Raw genomic sequence first — 18,156 nt, forward strand, 5'->3', positions numbered from 1 at the left:
CACTGAACACTCAATGGTCGATCTCTTATGTGATGTTGTCGGTTTTGACCCCATGGTATCTGAATTACCCACGCTGTCTTGCCCTGCCTTAAGCAAAAGAAGCTGTGTGAACTCCTGAATGTGTTTCTTTGTGATGGAGTATAATGGACAGAAAATGTTTCTCTAACTGGAGAGAAAAGAGGACAGGGGTCTGATGATGCAAAGACAGAAGGAAAAAAAGGAGGCAATGTGCTGCTTTGATTAGTTTGTTTGCATGTTGAATTAATCTGTGTGTGTTCAGGCTAACAGAAGGCATTTGAAGCATCCTTGCTGTGCATGGCAGTGCAAAATCCTTCATTATCCAGCCACTGCAGGTGTGATGCATTTGTGACAGCTGGTCCCTTGAGCCTGTCCCAGCATGACACCTTAAAAACACAGACTAGAGCACATGAGGAGTGCAGTATTTTATGCACCTCATTTTAGATAGGAACATCACATGTTCGTCTGCTTAGAGTAGAAGAAAAAGGAAAAGTGTCTTCGAAGTATTCCATTTTAAAGGTACAAGGTGATGACTTCATGATTCAGTTATTTGTTTTGTTATGGCCAACAGCCCCAGACAAAAATATTAAATTTTAAATAATCCATACTAAAGGGAGCTAGCAAACACTGACGTTTGAAACACAGGAAATGTTGTACATTTGCTTGTTGCCTAAAACAATTGACTCCAACTGTGAATAAATCTACAAAATTGTTGACAAATCATTTTCTATTCTTAGACCTAAATTACCTTTTACTTTCATAATACAAATGAAAAGTACAGTAGCACAGCTGTAATTAAAATGTGTAAGACCCAGTATGTGGATGACAAGATCTGAACTGACCTACGACAGTGATGACAGAATGAGTTTGTCTTGGAGAAGTAGTTGGGGAACAAAAAAGAGCAAAAACAGCAACAAACAATGACCTATTCAAAAAAAAAAAAGAAAACTAATCCAGTTAACAAAAACTACACTTCAGCAAAAAAAAGAAAAAAGGAAGGTTTGTGTGAGTATGGAGCTCACCAGTGTGAATTTGGAAGTAAAAATCCAATTCATTTTCTCTAAAGTAGATATGGTTATTAGCCATTATGTCATAAACATCCAAGGTAGATTTACCACGAGCTACCTGAGTGAGAAACGATGGACTATGCTCCTGTAGGAGACTCAAGTTTGAATGATATGAACCTAGTTTAAAATAAAACAAGATTCATTCTTGATATCGGGGAAAAGAACTACACTATCCACGATCATAGAGTGTCATGTCGATTATTTGTGGAGCTGGCTGATAGTGATACCATGGCAATGTTTCACACTTCGCCACAGAATGCAAACAGATAGTTTCGCTAGCAGGCTAACTATGTAGTTAGCTAACACAAATTAACCTTGTTATTCCACATTGAATTCATTTATACATTCAACAACAGAAACTATAAGATTTCATAACACTTGTATTAACAGTATAAACACTATAGCAACTACAAAAGTTACATTTAAGAAGAATTAATATTTTTTTGCAATGGATTATGGGATAAGTAGTTCCTTTAACTCCGGAAGACAAATGATGTACACAGTCGTGTACTTTGGCCTTTTTCTCCGTTTTTCAATGCAGTTTTCTCACCGAATGCAGACGTACTCTAGACACGAGTATTGGGGTAGCTGGTTGTCTTGGTTCAATCTCTTGATATAAGGAGGATATGAATAGGGAATATTACTTCTGGAACCAGAGTCGCAGAAACAGTGGGCGGTCACTGTTGAGCTCTATCAATAATACTGTAAGTTCACTCATTAGAGCTCCACCTCTCTGCAGCTCCAAACCTCCTCTCATAACAGCTTGAGAGGTTGACCCTGTAGTCTTTAAGTAAAAAAAAAAAAAAAATGCTTTTGCTTAATGGTTGTGATTGCTTTACCATTTACACCCCCTCTCTCTTAGTGTTTTTCCATTTGCTGATATACTCACATTCCTTCAAATTTAATGTTAGAGGTATAATAATGGATTCAGTTTGAAAGTACCATCGGTTGTTTTCTGTTCATATATATGTGTGTGTGTGTGTGTGTGTGTGTGTGTGTGTGTGTGTGTGTGTGTGTGTGTGTGTGTGTGTGTGTGTGTGTGTAGGCATGTTCATGTGTCACCTCCATGGACTCAGTAAAAAAACCTCCATTATTAATATGTGCCTTAAGAGCATCCACTAAGATCAGCTATGACTGGGTCAAGATCTAGAAGAACACTCTTTGGTCACCTCTCTTTGCTTGTTTTCTTCCCGTTCATTTTGCCACACACTTCCTCTGAGGATTCCTTTGACCTTTCAAGCTCTATTACCGTTCCCCTCTTGGGAAAAGCTGTATGCGATCTAGTATTTGAAACGATCCAACTGCAAGTGATATTAATATCATGACTAACCCAAAGCATATGAAGATCCACCTTCAGTATTAGAAATCTGCAATAGTCATTTTTCCTCTCTCTTTTCTTTTGTTTCTTTAAAATTCATGCCTCGTCTTTCCATCCCTGCGGCACTTACCAGCGCTGTTGAAGCCACAGCCAAGGAAGAAACCTCTGACCTCTGGCGCTTCTCCCATTAGCGGCTTATGGTCTGCTGTGAACGATTCTGAAAACACAAAAGGGAGAGAAACTTGGTAGATAAAAGTGGCAACAGATAAAAGGCTACCTTATCTCCTTATGCTTAGCTTCATTATCTCCAATAGTGCTTTCACTGTATGTAACAGACCCAAGGAAATTCAGCTTTGTCATTTTGGCTCAAAAAGGTCTTTCTGTATATCACTCATGAAATAAATAACATAACACAGATTACCTGTCTGAATAACTGAATAATACTAAAACTGGGACTTTTAAAGAGGTTAATATTACTTTAATCTCTGAGCATACTTTTAATTTTGTTCTGGGAGGTGTTAGCTTAGCACATAAAAGTGACTAAAGAGCCTTCTCTTCCGCCCTATGAACCGGCACAGTGAACTATCCATCTCGTAGGAGCAGCACCTCTGGCAGTATTTTGAGCTACAAAATCGAGATCATATTGACATGGGCAATGCATAACCACATTCAGCACAGACATGAGGGCTTAACCTGCAAAAAGGATCGAAAATTGGTGGTGCTAGCCCTGCTAATGTTAGCCACACTGCAAACTAAATTACACTGTTTACCAGGCTCCACTTTAAAAAAAATCATCTTGAAAACATACTATAGGTACTCATGGAAATCAAATACTCAAGATCATCTCGGTTCTATTTTCTCAGCTCTCTCTCTCTCTCCCGAAGGACACAGCAGAGGACTCAGCTCACTGACTACAAAAACAAAACACTCAGAAGAAGAATATTAAAGAAAGGGTGAAAAGGTAGAAGGTGCTCTTCAACAACAACAAAACACAACATCCTGACTTTGATTTCAATTCCATTTATTCTATCTAATATGTTTCCTTTGAGTTCTTATATTACATTGTTATTAAGTATAAAATACATTTTGTTTTCCATCTCTTTTATTTTGCTCTTTTTATCTTCAATTTATCTTCATTGTCTTCCATGTTTTACTAAAGTTCCCCTTTTCTGTCTCAAATGTATTAACAGTATGATGGTGAAAAATCCAATTACAAGTATCCAATATCCAGTATCACTTTTAAGGCCGCTACAGATCAGCTCACAACTCCGGGAAAAGTAATATTTGCTGGACAGAAGTCAGGCTTGAGCAACTCCAACTTTCTCCGCTACAAACATGACTCATCGCCTGCTTGTTCAGGTATTCATGAGCAAAGGTTTTACAGGACATTGTGAAAGATATTTCACAGACGGTTACATCTCACTTTGAAATGAGTCTGTATCCAATTTAGTAAGTGTCAAGAAAGTTGCTTGTTTCCTTCTGCGGTTCAGAAAGTTAAAAAAAAAAAAAAAAAAAGAGGTGCTTAAAGGGATACTTCATCATTTGCATTAAGCTTTGTATCATTAGAAACCTGGTAGTATTTTTGAGTGGTCGTGCATCCCACCCTCATTTTACCTTGAGATGGGAAATCTTTGCATTTCTTGTCTGCAAAAGGAGCCTCCAATGACGCAAAAATCATTTTGCGTCATCGACGGCTGTTAGCGAGGTGAAACTACTAGAAACTACTAGTTCCTCATATTTTCGACCACTAAAGCTACAGACCTATCACAGATCAGTGGGTGGGAACTCCGGTGAGGACGAGGAGCCAGGCCTGACTGGTAGTGTCCGTGCTCTCACTGTTTGCCTATGAACACAGACAGAGTCTGTTTTCTGCCAGGGCTAGCAGATAGAACTCCCATGATTCCTTGCCAGCCTCAATGTCATCTTTTGTCATTGTTCGATTGATTGAGAGCCCCCTGGCGTCTGAATCTACATACTGTGCCTTTAAGCGACTGCAAAATATTGATTGCTTCTATTGAAGTAATGGTTTTGTGTGTGTGTGTGTGTGTGTGTGTGTGTGTGTGTGTGTGAGTACCTGGTCCACAGACAGTGGATTTGATGCCGGTCTGCTCAAGACCAGGAACTCTGTTGATTGCACCCTCAATATGTTGCGTGAATACATCCCAGTCCAGATCGAACAGGCTGAAGGCAAACTTATCAGACACCTGGAATATAAAAAAAACAAATGCATCTATATAAAGTTACTTTGAAACAACAAATGTGTGTAAGGGTTTAAGGGCTTTGTGTTTTTACACTGGTTGGACAGGAGGCATGTCGATATTAAAATGGTCACCCAGTCTGGGATTATAGTTTTTTTGTTTTGGCACGATTACAAAAAAAATTGTGTAATATGGAGCAAATAACCACCTTGGGCTACTGTTATAAAGCTTTGAACAAAAAATACATATATATATATATATATATATATATATTATATATTCCTTCAGCATTATACTAGTTAGGAAAGTGAGATATTTATGGCTGATCAGTTGGGAGACTATTTAGATTGCTGAAATGCAAAATGAAGGGTTGCACACTTGACTTTCTCAAGTTTGAGAAAAACTATTAAGTCATCCAACCAGAGAGAAGCTGATAGGGGACTGGATCATTTCCATGTAAGAAGGATTCTCAAATGTGCCAGGGGGGGAGAGAGAGAACGTAATTGCATCAGCCTGTTCAGATATACAGAGATACGTCTGGGACATCTACAGGGACACCAAAGACGGCAGTCAAGGGACATGGTGGTAGATTGATTTCTAACACACTAGATAGAGTCCAAAAAACAAATCCCCAGAAATTTTGCAACTTATGACAAAAATAAAACACACGGCTACGGTAGGCAGGGCTGTGGCTACATCGGTCACACGTGGGTATATTTCTTCTAGTTTGGCTTTAGAACAATGAATCCTGAGAAGAACTTTAAACTGTAAGAGACCCAGATGTGCACATGATGTCGTGGAACTTACTTTATCAATTACGTCACTCTACCAGTCATCTGAAAGTTCAATATTCATTTTTTTCTCCCAAGCAGTTTTAGCTTTAATAATGGATTTGTTGTTAAAAGACATAATGCAAAGATATATCTGATTGGGGTTTTATTTAATGAGTTCTTCCTGAGGCAACAGAGTTGATGGTGAAGGAAACAAAGGCACCTGCATGGAGACATTATAACTCCCCTGAAAATAATTAAAAGAGATGGCAGCGTTGGGACAAGGGGCAGCCCTGACGCATCCTGCATGACATTGTAAAATAATCTGATCGAGTATCATTAGTGCAGACACTTGGGTTAGCATATAACAGACTGATCCTTTAGATGGAATGGTCACTAAAGTTAAATTACTTAAGAGTAGCAAACATATATTGACTTGTTACACTTGCATTATCACGTTTCTTTTTTGTTGCCATTGTTGGGCAGCTGAAACAAGTTGGGCAGCTGAAACAAGCAACATCGATTCAACACCACAATCAAAGATGAGGGTTAACTTGTTAGAATAGGAAAGCTGAGGAGATGAAGCGGGGAATGTCATGCAGGAACGAAGTCAAAGGGTGGAGTTGAACAGCCTTCATACAAGGGGGGTGGGGGCGGGGGGGGGTGGGGACCTAACCACTAGGCCCACAAGTGCCTCTTATTCAGTCAGGGGAAGTGAGAGGAAGTTCTCATTATTTGTAAGCAAACCCTTACAAACTGTCTCAATGTTTTAACCTTACTGCTTCATTGTTTTGATACAAATATTAAATATAGCCACTTTGAAATACTGTCTGTTAAATTCTTATTTCCCCAAAATGAGTCCAATCTACTGCAGTGGACTGTTGTCAAATGTAATTTTGTCAGTTTAGTCAGCAAATGAATGCGCTCCTTCTTGACTTGAACAAAAAGACACTACAAGTCACCACATGTGACTTCAGACTCTCTGTGTGTAAGACACTTGTTGCAGCCACAACACAACCTTGTAGCATCTGTTGCATTGACTCTTTCTCAACAGGGATTCAACATCACTTAAATCAAGACAGCTCCCTCCCTCAGTTCCTTCTCCAAGCCTTAATTTGCTCCCATCTGGATATCTGTTGCTCCCTCCTCATGAACATGGCCAAAATGTTGCTACTGTAACGAGTGCAGGGAAGTGTAGACCACCTTCCATTAACATTCCCCCCACCTACAGTAATATGACTGACTCAGGATGCTCAAATTGATAAGACCAGCACAACCACTTACGCTCTTTTGCAGCGACGTCCTACAACCTGGCGCTGATCGGCTCAAACCTCTATGCATCCTGCTTCATAATGGTTATGTGCAATTCCCACGTCCCAGAACAGCAGTCGCTAACTCATTTTAGAAGGTGACCATTTTTATCAGTCACTGCAGAGGTAGGCTGGATAACTGCATCAAACTTTAAATCTTTGTAAGTAACATGTAAGTGATTCTGTAAGTTAGAAGTCTCTGGTTAGACAGAGTTCTGAGGGTAGAAGGGGTTCCTATACAATTAGCGTCATTGGTGGCACTTCGGATTTGATAAAGACTGAAACATCACAGGGATGTACAAGCTGACGGATTGGTGCTTTCATGTGAACAAAGAGCTTCTGCATTATTACCGAGCACTGACACTCAACTGGAGTATCTGAGGAGCTGTGTTCTTTGTCCGAGACACGCACTTCTCAAAATCCCTCCCGAGCCATCGATCCTGCTCAGCTTCACTCAGTAGGCATCGTCTATTCTCTCCCGTCTCCCCGCTAATTCTTCTTTCTGTATCTCCCCTTTCTTCTACTGCGCGCCTCAAGACATCAAAGCAACACTCAGCTGCACGACGAGAACAAAAAGAGCTGCTTCTGAACAAAGAAAGCCACTAAAATGTAAAAGCATAGAGGAGTCTGAACACACTAAAAAATCCTAAGGTAAGAGGATCGACCCATATGAGGTCACTTAAGGACATACCATACACTAGGTTTACTTGCTGTCGGATTACAGGACAACAGAATAGAGATTCTGCACACAATGGTACTGGGTAAAGTTAGATAGTAGCTAGTTGTTGTAGTAGTTGGTTGAAGCCACGCTGGGGGTCAATACTAAACCTAGAGATGTTAAGTGAGTAGACAGGCAGGCAGCCAAACGGATAAACGGAGAGTCATAATAACATCTGTCCAACAGGCGTGAACATATTACCAGTGTCCTGCAAATGCCCCATCTAATAAGTCATTGACATTTCTTTACATTCTGGGTTCAAGATTTTGGGCTTGCACAAGTTTTACCACCTGAATGTGTTTCATTGGATTAAAGATGTGGCTCCTTTTTAGACATGAACATGTTGAACAGATGTTTATGTATACTTGTGAATGCTATGGGTAAAGGATTATGTTGCACTGTATTAGCACAGGTCAAAAAGACTACATGAATAGATCAAACAAGAATGCGCCATGATGGAAAAGTCATTATTGTGCAACACAAGGACAGTTAATTGAAGCAGAGATGCGAGCCACTAAATTGTCCAGTCCACTTATCAAAGTGCTCCAAAAACGCCGTCCTTGAGATAAAGTACACATCCATTAAGATCATCTGTCAATTCAGGCTTTTATGATAATGGATATCCAAATACCAGCGCCTTATATCCACCTTTAAAGAGTCAGCCAGTTCATAAAAGAACAGATAACTTCTTTTCTTTTTTTCTTTTTTATAAAGAGTCGTTTGAATCATTTTCTTCACAGTCTTTTGTCTTTTCAGTCTTTCACAGAAATACTTTGATTTTAATGTTCCAATAAAAGCGATTTCACTAGAAACGGTACTCAAATATAAAGTTTGTAGGCGGTGCTAAAGAATAGATATGGTGTCATTAAAATCAATGGGATTTTCTAATGTGGAGTAGGGTTATGCTTATCATTCCTGAGGGAATTATATAAATAGTAAAGCAGTTGTTTAGATATCTGACATTTCCAACATGTGTTTTTTTTATAGCAAAGAAAACCTGTCTTTTTCCAATGGCACAGCGCTTCCTTGAAGCATTGGATATTTGTTTTTTTAGTACTTTAGTTCTAAACAATGATAAATAATAATGAGTCCTGTTTGGAAAATGACCCCCAAGATAATAGAGCAGCAAGTTATAAAGACAAGGGAAATAAAACCCGAGAAATAAGCAATAAGGTCAAAGTGTCAGACAGATTAAGAAGTATATAACAGGATTAAACTTCATTCAGCTTCCTCATTGAAGTATTGATTTCATGCCACACAGGATAGACGCTGCGTCATACGTTTCACTCATGAACACGGACGGTCAAATACAGGTTAAGGTTTGAAAATCTCACAATTAAAGACAGAGAGTGAGATGCATTCTTCAGCTGATACCCAAGCTTACCTCATCCCAGAAGATGGGGTTGGCTTCGTAGCCTCCCACGGACAGAGCGTCACCTTGGAGACGCAGGTACACAGATGCATCGTGGTCCCTGACGTTTGGCATGTTCTGCAAAGTGTGAAAATGAAAGGAGGAAAACAGTCATTGTGAATTTAACTGAACACATTGTGCTTTAGGTACAAACTGATAGTGAGCTTTGTAAAAAAAAAAAAAGAGAAGGATGACTAATTACTTAAAGTCTTCATTCATCAATACCTTAGTTTATATAAGCGACATATAAACCAAATCAGACGCACAAAATAAGTTAACCCCGAATAAATCTCTGTATAAAATGAATTACTTTGTGTAAGTTATCAACAGACAGTGAATGTCTCGACACAAGAAAGACAAGTTAACAGCGACATATTTGTAGCTGCGCAAGCCAATGTATGCTTTAATTACAATATAAGGAACTGAAAAGGAGAGCCCAACTGATTAATTGACCAGCCGATAGTAACTGCCGAGATTAGCTTATCCAGTGACAATCGGTATTGGCTAACTTTATTTCCAATATGCGCCGATATTACCGTACTCGATTTATTTACCAGTCAAATAGCATTTCTTTGAGCATCATTGAATAACACTAGCAGTTCACCTTCTGTCTGTCGCCAGCAGAGGGTGCTCTATGTATTACAACAAGCATTTACACCCTCCAGAGTTTCGAGCAGTGCTGCACATACAGTACATGTGCATTTACTTTTCAATTGAGAGACCATCTTGTCTTCTTTCAACTTCATTACGTTTTTTTTTTTTTCCCACAAGTGTTCCATCTGCATTTGAGCGATCAACATCTTTATCAATCTATCTCTAAAGATCCAACATTGATCGAAGAAAGATAATGGCTGGTATAGCGGTATCTGAACATTATTTCTCCCCAATATTCTTATCGTTATCAGCCCCCAAAAAATCCCATATCGTTCGGCCTCTACATAAATATATTTTATTTTATGAAAATGCTGTGAATAGAATTTGTTTTACACTTTTATTTGTTATTATTTCTTTCTACAAATTCAGTATAACTTTAACAGTGAAAGAAAACCAAAAGTAATCCTACCCATGGTCCCATTGTTGCTTTAAATAGGAGCAAATGCACAGAAGAGCGTATACAATACAGAACATAACACCCATTAAATCTTTACAGCAGCAGGGAACGCTCTAACACACCATAGCATTTCTTTATGTATAGCATGGCAGCTACTGACGTACCATGAAATCTTTATTCAAATCCCAGCAGAGATGCATTCACCCCCTCAAGTCAGAGAAAACTGTCTTGCAGAGTGTCCCCTGAATAGCTACACTGCAAGTGTATTGTGTCATTTGTTTTCATTCTGTCATGAGTGCTTTGCATGGGAAAGTCATTGGCTCTCTGGGTACAAAACCAAAATACCAATGAACAGGCTGACATTTGGAGAATGGCGCACGGCATCTCACAAATCAAAACTCCCTCTCCTCTTTCCTCTGTGCTGATTAAAGTCAGGCAGCTTAACTCGTGTGATCAATACTGAACACAGAATACTGAGCGCTGAACTTCAATACAGTCTGTCCGTCATGTAGTCACGCAGATAAAAAAATATACAACAGTCATTATCTGCGTGCGTGGAACTTTAAAAGCAACTCCAACACAGCCTCAAGGGACAAAAACACACACACACACACACACGGTCAGCACGAGATGTGTGAGCTGACAAGTTGCTCGTCCTGGTGGGAACAGATTTCCTAATGGCATCCGAGTGTGTGAGTGAGTGTGTCATTTTGTGTGTGGGCTGATGTCTGTGAGTACATGATGTGGCAGTAATGCTGGCTAAGCTGCTCTTAAACTACATAAGAGGGAAGGGGAGCTGTGACAGCCCGCCTAAAAACCACCAGCCTAGCACCAGAGTACAAATATGCATGTGTACACTAACTAAACCCAATGCACACAAGATGCAAAATCACAGAGCTACAGTGGATCATGTTCACAAGCCCTGACAGACGTGTGGAATCTGCATACAGAGGGACCTCAAAGCACCCCACAAAAATAGACATTTTCAGCAATTTAGAAGAACACAAACAACCCAATCTGCACAGAGCCTCATCCCAACACTCTCTAACGTCAGTCTAGATCATTTGAAGTGATCATCTATAATCTCACAGTGCCCCCTGTTGGTCAGACAGACTCCATGCAGACAAAAGAAAGAACATTAAAAAGGTTTGGCACTTTTCTAAAAGGATGCCTGAATCCTATTCTGATCTGACATATCATGTTTGGTGAACTGTAAAGCTTCACGCCTACCTATGGATTTGTGACCTTCTAGGTACTATCATTTCATCATCTAGTATGAAAGTTACTCATTCCTCCTCTGAGCTTCTTTTTTTTCAGAGGTTAGAAGTGGTTGTTGGAAACATTCTGCTGCTTTACGGGAAACAAAATGTGAGAAATGCCTCTCACACACACACACACACACACACACACAGGCCTGAGAGCACAAACAGGTGACAAGACATGCATCAATGGAGAGATGTCAGAGTGAGGGGAGCTGCACAGGGACTATCTTCCCCGAGTAGTTTGAGGTTCAGTGCCTTGCTCAAGGGCAGCTTGGCAGTCCTCAGGAAGGGAAATAACAATTTGAATAACATCTGAATTAGAAAAAGATCAGAATTACAGAGATCAAATTGAGTGTCCTCATTCGCTTGGTTTAGAGATGTAACGAAGGAGTCTACTTCCTGTTCTGGTGTCTTAAAACAGTTTGTTTTTTTAGCTGACAATGTTTGTTTCCAGTATAAGACGCTACAAAGCAATGGGACATGCCAGCACGCTATCAGGGGCTAAAGATCACTCTGTCAGTGGTTCATTTTGTACATATAAATAGTACATTTAAATATGACACATGGAGTTCTTACCTGTATACCTTCAATTCTCTCTGTCACCACATAAGCATGATGCATGGCGATAAGCGGCACCTTGACTCCGGCCATATCACCCAGCTTGGTGGCCCACACACCTGCATGGAACACACACACACACACAGAGAGCATAAAAACCACAAAATCGTGACTTTAATACTGGATGATGATGCAATTTTTTGGGCAGAAAAGCCAGAAAAAGTCAATGTTCAACATTAAAAAAAAAAAAAAACCAGAATAAAACAGGAGTTACAGATTTGGGATTGGTGTGAGAATTTTAATCCTCATTTTATGATGTTAGAATGAAGATTAAAGATGTTCTAGATGTTTATGTCAGAGCTTTTCTATAATCACAGAATGATGCTAATTTTGTTTTATTACTAGCCATATAGATATTCTTAACCTTCTCTTCACCTGCTAAACCCAAACTTATTGAAGAAAACGAACAACTACTTGTTGCAGAAGTGAACAGAATTTGACTAAAAATAAAAGGAGCCCATGACCCCACTGCTTACAGACTGCACCGACTACCTGTTCCTATTGAAATTAGATTTATTTATAAAGCTTTATATGATTATCTATGATCACTTAGTTGATGGTGTCTGAGTCTCACCTGCACAGTTCACCACACAGGGCGTCTCAATGGTCCCATGGGCGGTCTCCACTGCCTTCACTCTCTTTATTCCCAGGTCATCTGCGCGTACTTGGATGCCAGTCACGGGGCAGTTCTCGATCACCTTTGATTTGAAGAGCAGAGTGGGGGGGAAAATGAACAAATGCCATACAGATGATATATACATGTTGTGCTCCATCCTGGTAAGATTCCCAACATGTAATGAACATGGAAGCCCTTTCAGTATCAGCTCATTTAGGTAGTTATATTTCTTTTCACAACTGTGGCCTGACATTTTTTTAACACTGCAGTGAAAGCAGTTTTGGGTCAGTCTATAGATCACTCCAATTTTGGACGGTTTAAATAACTAATGGCCAATCCTATTCATATTTTCATTATTCTGCAAATGCTGCGAAATTCTAAACCAATATGAAAACCTGAACAATGAGATCAATACATCAAAACAAAGTGCATGTTAGTTCTCCACATATCCATCTGTGACAGCAGCCAAAGCTTATCATGCTTTATAGCAGCTGTGCAGACTCAGTTACCATGGTGATATAACCCAAAAAACAGCAACCTTCAAAAGACCAAAAGTTGAAGATAGAAAAAAATGTTCTTTAAAGAAACAGCCTCTATGTGAAATATCCTTAAACAAATGTTACTTAATTATTTAAAATATGCATTGAAAGTATTGAAGAATATATGGAGCAGTTTTAAGATCATTTGAGCTAAAGATGAGTTTAAAATGTGAACTATTTAGTGTCACATTCACTCAAAGCTGTTAAAGAAGCCATATGTTTAAAACAGAAATTCATGTTTAGCTTTACACAAGGTCAGGACTTAGCTATCTACACTGGCTTTACATGTAAACAGAAGAGTGCTACTTTTACACAGCTCACTAAATGACTAACTAGCCTGAGTGGCAAGTGAAGAAGCAGAACTAGAATACTTTAAAATGTGCACTTTAGCTCAATGATGGATTTTTTTTTTTTGTTTGCATGACCAAAGTCATTCAAACTGAAAAGCATTTTCAATTTTAACACATTTCTCCTACAGCTATTAACAGGTTTTAAATCAGTTTACCATATCCATGCACTTTACATGATGTTGATGATGTATGAGCTTCTAATCGTAGCTTTCACCAAACTTTACCATTCTGCTGATCTTCAAATTCACATATTGAGACAATACATTAACAACCGAAAAAAAAATGTTTTGTTAGCTTGACTAGACTACAATAACAAGCACATCCACTGTATTATGTAATGTTCATCCATGATGAAATTAGCCTTGCACATTACCGTGGCTCCCCGGGCGGATGCAGCTCTGGTCAAGGTGGTGCATGTGCCGGCTGGGTCCATGGTGCCATCTTTAGGTACATACAGGGTTCCATACAGATCATCGACGTTCATCAGAGGATACAGGTCCTTGGTCTCAGCAGGTGACAGGACATGAGACTCGATACCATAAACTTTACCCAGCTAAAAGAGAAGGGGAGATTTGACCTGAGATTGTTGTCATTTCAACATGTAGCCTTTTTTTGCTACATCTAATGATAAATCTTTGAGCTCAATTTCAGCATGTGCTTCACAGGAAAAGCGTTGACCTGACGTTTTTTTTTTTTTTTTTTTTTTACAATAAAGCAGCTCTAGAGGAGTTGCGTTAGAGCCACCAGTAGCATACCTGTATCAAAAGTTTAGTTTGTATTTGTTAAAGTTGATCATGTTGACTGCTCCTGGTTGGATACGTTTTACACCATGCATTGGTAAGGTGAACATCGAAACCTCTAGGACACATAATGGAGGTAAAGTCTTTTACCTGGTCCTGTGTAGCTACATGTGGAGCAAACCATATCCGATCACAAACCAAATATCTCATAACTCCTGTTGAAAATCTTCTGTTGAAAGTTTGTCCACACACAAACTTCTCTACAGGCCACCGCTTAAACCTACAGCTATCAAACCTCTGTTTTCAATAAGCACATATATGTTTATGACTTTTTATTTGCCAAGAATGAAAGAAAAAAAAAAGACATGCAAAACATAAGAAGAGACTTCTATATGTGACCATCTTTTTCGTCCCTACCGACATGAGGCGCTTGTACTCGTCCAGCCTCTGCTTGTTGGAGGCGATGAAGAGTCCTCCATTTTGGATCCAGCCTGTGTGGAGACCCGTCTCCTCCTCCAGGTCTTTGCTGATCACATTTCTCGTGTGAGCCAAGAGCTCGACCTCGACATCACTGGGCCGCAGCTGCCACAGCAGGCCTAAGCGACAAACACACTCATGTTAACAATTCTGTAGTGACTATCTAACGTCCAAATGTCTTATCTTGCCTTTAGTCACTTGCATAGGTGTATGGAAAATAAACAAATGTCCAACATTAAAGCACTTTCTGATGTTCCAGTTTATTGTCACATATGAAGTAGAGACAAACCGTGACGATGATATGATGAGTTGTTACAGATTATACTGTTGGTTGTCGTTCTTTTGTTATGTTAAACAGCCTACTTGCGTTATGTTGTGTTACGGTAAGAACTGTATGTTCCCACCACCTATGTCCTCGTTTCCTGTTCGCCTGTGACATATAAACACCCAACCAACCACCTGACCAATTAACCCAAATGATCAATTATCACCACTTAGTGTCCAAATTCAGTACATAAATAAACATATTCACAAAAGCCAATGAAATACAATACATAAATACACACACGCACTAAATTGGCTCCTACAAATTCAACACACACATTCGAGCAAGTTGTAAAAATAATGCTTACTAACACTTTAATTACATGTTTGAAAAAAGATACTGTAGCTAGATAAGTACAGAGTCATCATTTGCCTTCTACACTGTAATCATATCACTTCTGAAAGTAGATTAGAAACATGCTAATAATGCAGAATAAAACACTTGTATCTCCATGCTCCTCACTTCACATATGGTAAACACACAGCCCTTCCACTTGTCTATAATCTTACCTGCAGTGTGCCAGGTGGTACCGGCAGTAAGTCTGTCTCTCTCCAGCAGAACTACATTGGTCATCCCCATTTTAGCCAAGTGGTAGATGGTCTGACAGCCCAGACTGCCTCCTCCGATCACCACCGCATCTGCTGATCTGAGGGTGGTAGCAGAAAAACACAAACGAGCTGCAGCATAATCTTAATCTTAATCTTGTGACGCCCACAACAGCTGGTTTTGTTAGGTTAGCAGGAAGGCTATCCAGGCTAATAGAAGAGTCTTTAAACCTCAGCACTTGTATTTGTTTAACCATCACAAAAGAAAGAAGAAAAAGGACAGCTGTTATGGGTGGAATACATTGTGCTGAAGCCTCTCTTCCCATTGCTAACTCATCTGACTGGCTCTCACACCTAGCTTAGCATCCAAATCTTAGCAAAAAAACAAATAAACACATTTCCATTGTTGACTATTGCTTTAATGGGTTTTTTTTCTCCATCTGAAATGTTATCGAAACATGTTTGAGTCTTGTTATCATTCACAATTGTTTGTATCCATTTTCGCAGTTAAGATAGCTTTATTTTATATATACAAACGTATGTCATCATGAGTGATATTCCAATACTGATCCATGACACTAAATAGGTCTAAGCTGCAAGAACTACCAAGATAAACGGTCAGTTTGACACCAACAGGATTAAGCACAGTCCCAAACATGTAACCATGCTGGTAGCTAACCTAGGTAAAGGTTTAGTGGGTCCAGAGGAGGCTCTATTGTTCTGTTTGAGTGTCTTCTCATAAGGGACACTTTTTTCTTTGGTGGGCTCAGAGCTGCAGGAGCGAGCAGGTGTCCGGCACAAGGGAGAGCGTGGAGGCCGCACTGCCGTCACCATCCGCCGCAATGTGCTCCCGAGGAAGGCCATGGCCCCTGTGGACAGACAGACGACACACAGTAAGGGCATGAGGCGTTGCTGCAGATGCATTAAGTGTCCTTAGAACATTCATGGTTTTACTGCAAAGTCATTTCAGCGCAATTTAGGACAACATTTTACGCAACTGTCAGACAAAAGCACAACTGAATAAACACTGTATATTCTGTGACTGAAAAACAAAACAATCAAATTTAAGCATCAAATACAACATTTGTGCATCAGTAACAACTGGAATCGTGTATTATTATTCTTGCAACATAGTTGAAAGGTAACAACAAGTGGTTTGAGATAACAATGTTTGCACCTGCTTTGATAAGTGACCTACATTTCTAACAATCAAAAGGGAAAATGTTCACTTGGCTGCAAGTCCCAGGAGTATAATCTGACCACAACCTTCGTTCACAAGTGCAACTCAAGCTGATAGTTGTGACTGTGAAGGTTGTAATGATTTCTCAGCCCTGTGGTCGATGATAGTAGAGGGCTACAAGCAGGCCAAAGAACAGTTAATAACTAACCAAGCCTAAATTACATGAATAACCCAAGTGATGTGTGGATTTACTGAATGACAAGAAGACAGAAGCATTGGGCTTAATCTGTTAAATATACTAACAATAACAAACCTGTCTGCAAGTGATTGAACCTGTAAATGAAGGTAAACAGGTTTAGAGTGACTTGTGCATGTCCTGCTGGGAGACAGTGTGGACTTTATCCGTCTACAACACCCAAGCGCTCATTCGTGATGTGGCCGTGCTGCTGCAGCTCAAGCTTATGCAACTTTTCAACCAGGTCTTGTGGCGAGGAGTAAAAACAAAGTGTGCATGCAGAAGGCTTAAAATGGCATCAACAACACCGAGTGTCCCTTCAGTGAAAATGACGTATAAACGTGCACATTAATAACAGAGCACCGTGCATTTAAGCGTGACCGCCAAAATTAACAGAACAGCTTGTAGCTCGACGCTGTAGTAAACGTGGCATTCAGCCGGCATGTGATTTCCAAAAACAACGTTACGACCTGTGAATTCACAGAGAGGAACTTCAGGTTGCCTGAGAGGCTTTTCCACATGCACACTTACTTACACTTCGCGTGTCACAAGTCTTGCCCGGGTCAATGCGATCGATGCAAGATATCTTTTTTTGCAAAAAAAATATCTTATTTTTAGGCGCAGAAATAGCCGGAAAATTGGTGTTTGACACAGAGAAATCAAGTTTTAAAGTGTGGCCCAGGTGCAGAGGTTCACAAGCTGTCACCAAACTGCCAGTTGTAGTTCCTGTCTTGGCCCCTCCCCTCCCCTCCCCTCCCCTCCTGGAATTTACACACCAGTGGCTGTTTAGTCTTTACAGGAATTATAAACAAGTATTGTTATATGCTTTAGTATTTGTTGATTTTTTCACGGTGTCATATAAAATGACATTTTGTAATGACAGTGAACGAATAAGCACCTTGATAGGATAGAAAGCGGATGATTTGTTGTTTTACAGTGAAGATGAAAGTGTGTGTGTAGTGTGAGATTTGTGGCAGTGTTGGGGGGAAGTCGGGGTAGCAGCTGTTGTGAGTCCTCAAGGTCCAGAAAGCAGCCCATGCAGAAGTAGAACATCAGATGAACATGATGTCATGTCTGTCTGTATTGAGTTTATGTGTGTGAAGCATAGGATAGCTTACATATAGTGGCCCTGTTGTGAGAGGCACATTAAATCCAAATACAACTGCCTGATGTAACCCTGCATTATGAAACCTTGTGGCTTGAAGCCCATTGGCAGTTTCTCTGCTTGAGAAGTTGACCCATGAATCCACACCTCCAAGCCAGTAGCCAATCAGGAGCTGAATGCAGGTTCCCTCCGGTGATAGGAGGTTTTCTCCAGTTCATACAGCCTCATGCAGAACTGGATCAGTTAGTCCCTTATGCTTTGTGTGCTTGTGTGCATATCCGGTTTTAGATCAGTAACTGAGGA

At 39.9% G+C, this 18,156-nt stretch overlaps 1 protein-coding gene across 4 annotated transcripts in view; it reads right to left on the bottom strand.

Moving 5' to 3' along the window:
• sardh (sarcosine dehydrogenase) overlaps positions 1–17,457 on the bottom strand; it is a 48,537-nt gene extending 31,080 nt beyond the window's left edge. For 2 of the 4 annotated variants that reach the window (XR_010668992.1, XM_020638094.3), the window contains exons 1-10: positions 17,284–17,457; positions 16,013–16,202; positions 15,298–15,434; positions 14,404–14,582; positions 13,620–13,799; positions 12,316–12,439; positions 11,700–11,800; positions 8,784–8,888; positions 4,478–4,607; positions 2,534–2,620 (exon numbers count right to left, since the gene is read on the bottom strand). Coding sequence is in view for 3 of the 4 variants with exons in the window: in XM_020638094.3 (XP_020493750.2) it covers positions 2,534–2,620; positions 4,478–4,607; positions 8,784–8,888; positions 11,700–11,800; positions 12,316–12,439; positions 13,620–13,799; positions 14,404–14,582; positions 15,298–15,434; positions 16,013–16,197 (1,228 nt within the window). In the remaining variant the exon portion in view is untranslated. Of the gene's footprint in view, positions 1–2,533; positions 2,621–4,477; positions 4,608–8,783; positions 8,889–11,699; positions 11,801–12,315; positions 12,440–13,619; positions 13,800–14,403; positions 14,583–15,297; positions 15,435–16,012; positions 16,203–16,826; positions 16,846–17,279 lie in introns of those variants that run through there. The other 2 variants (XM_020638095.3, XM_029278085.2) reach the window with 2 other exon arrangements.
• Positions 17,458–18,156: the final 699 nt, after the last annotated feature.

The sequence above is a fragment of the Labrus bergylta genome, chromosome 17 (genome assembly GCF_963930695.1).
Source record: "Labrus bergylta chromosome 17, fLabBer1.1, whole genome shotgun sequence".
In the NCBI taxonomy this organism is placed as follows: domain Eukaryota; kingdom Metazoa; phylum Chordata; class Actinopteri; order Labriformes; family Labridae; genus Labrus; species Labrus bergylta.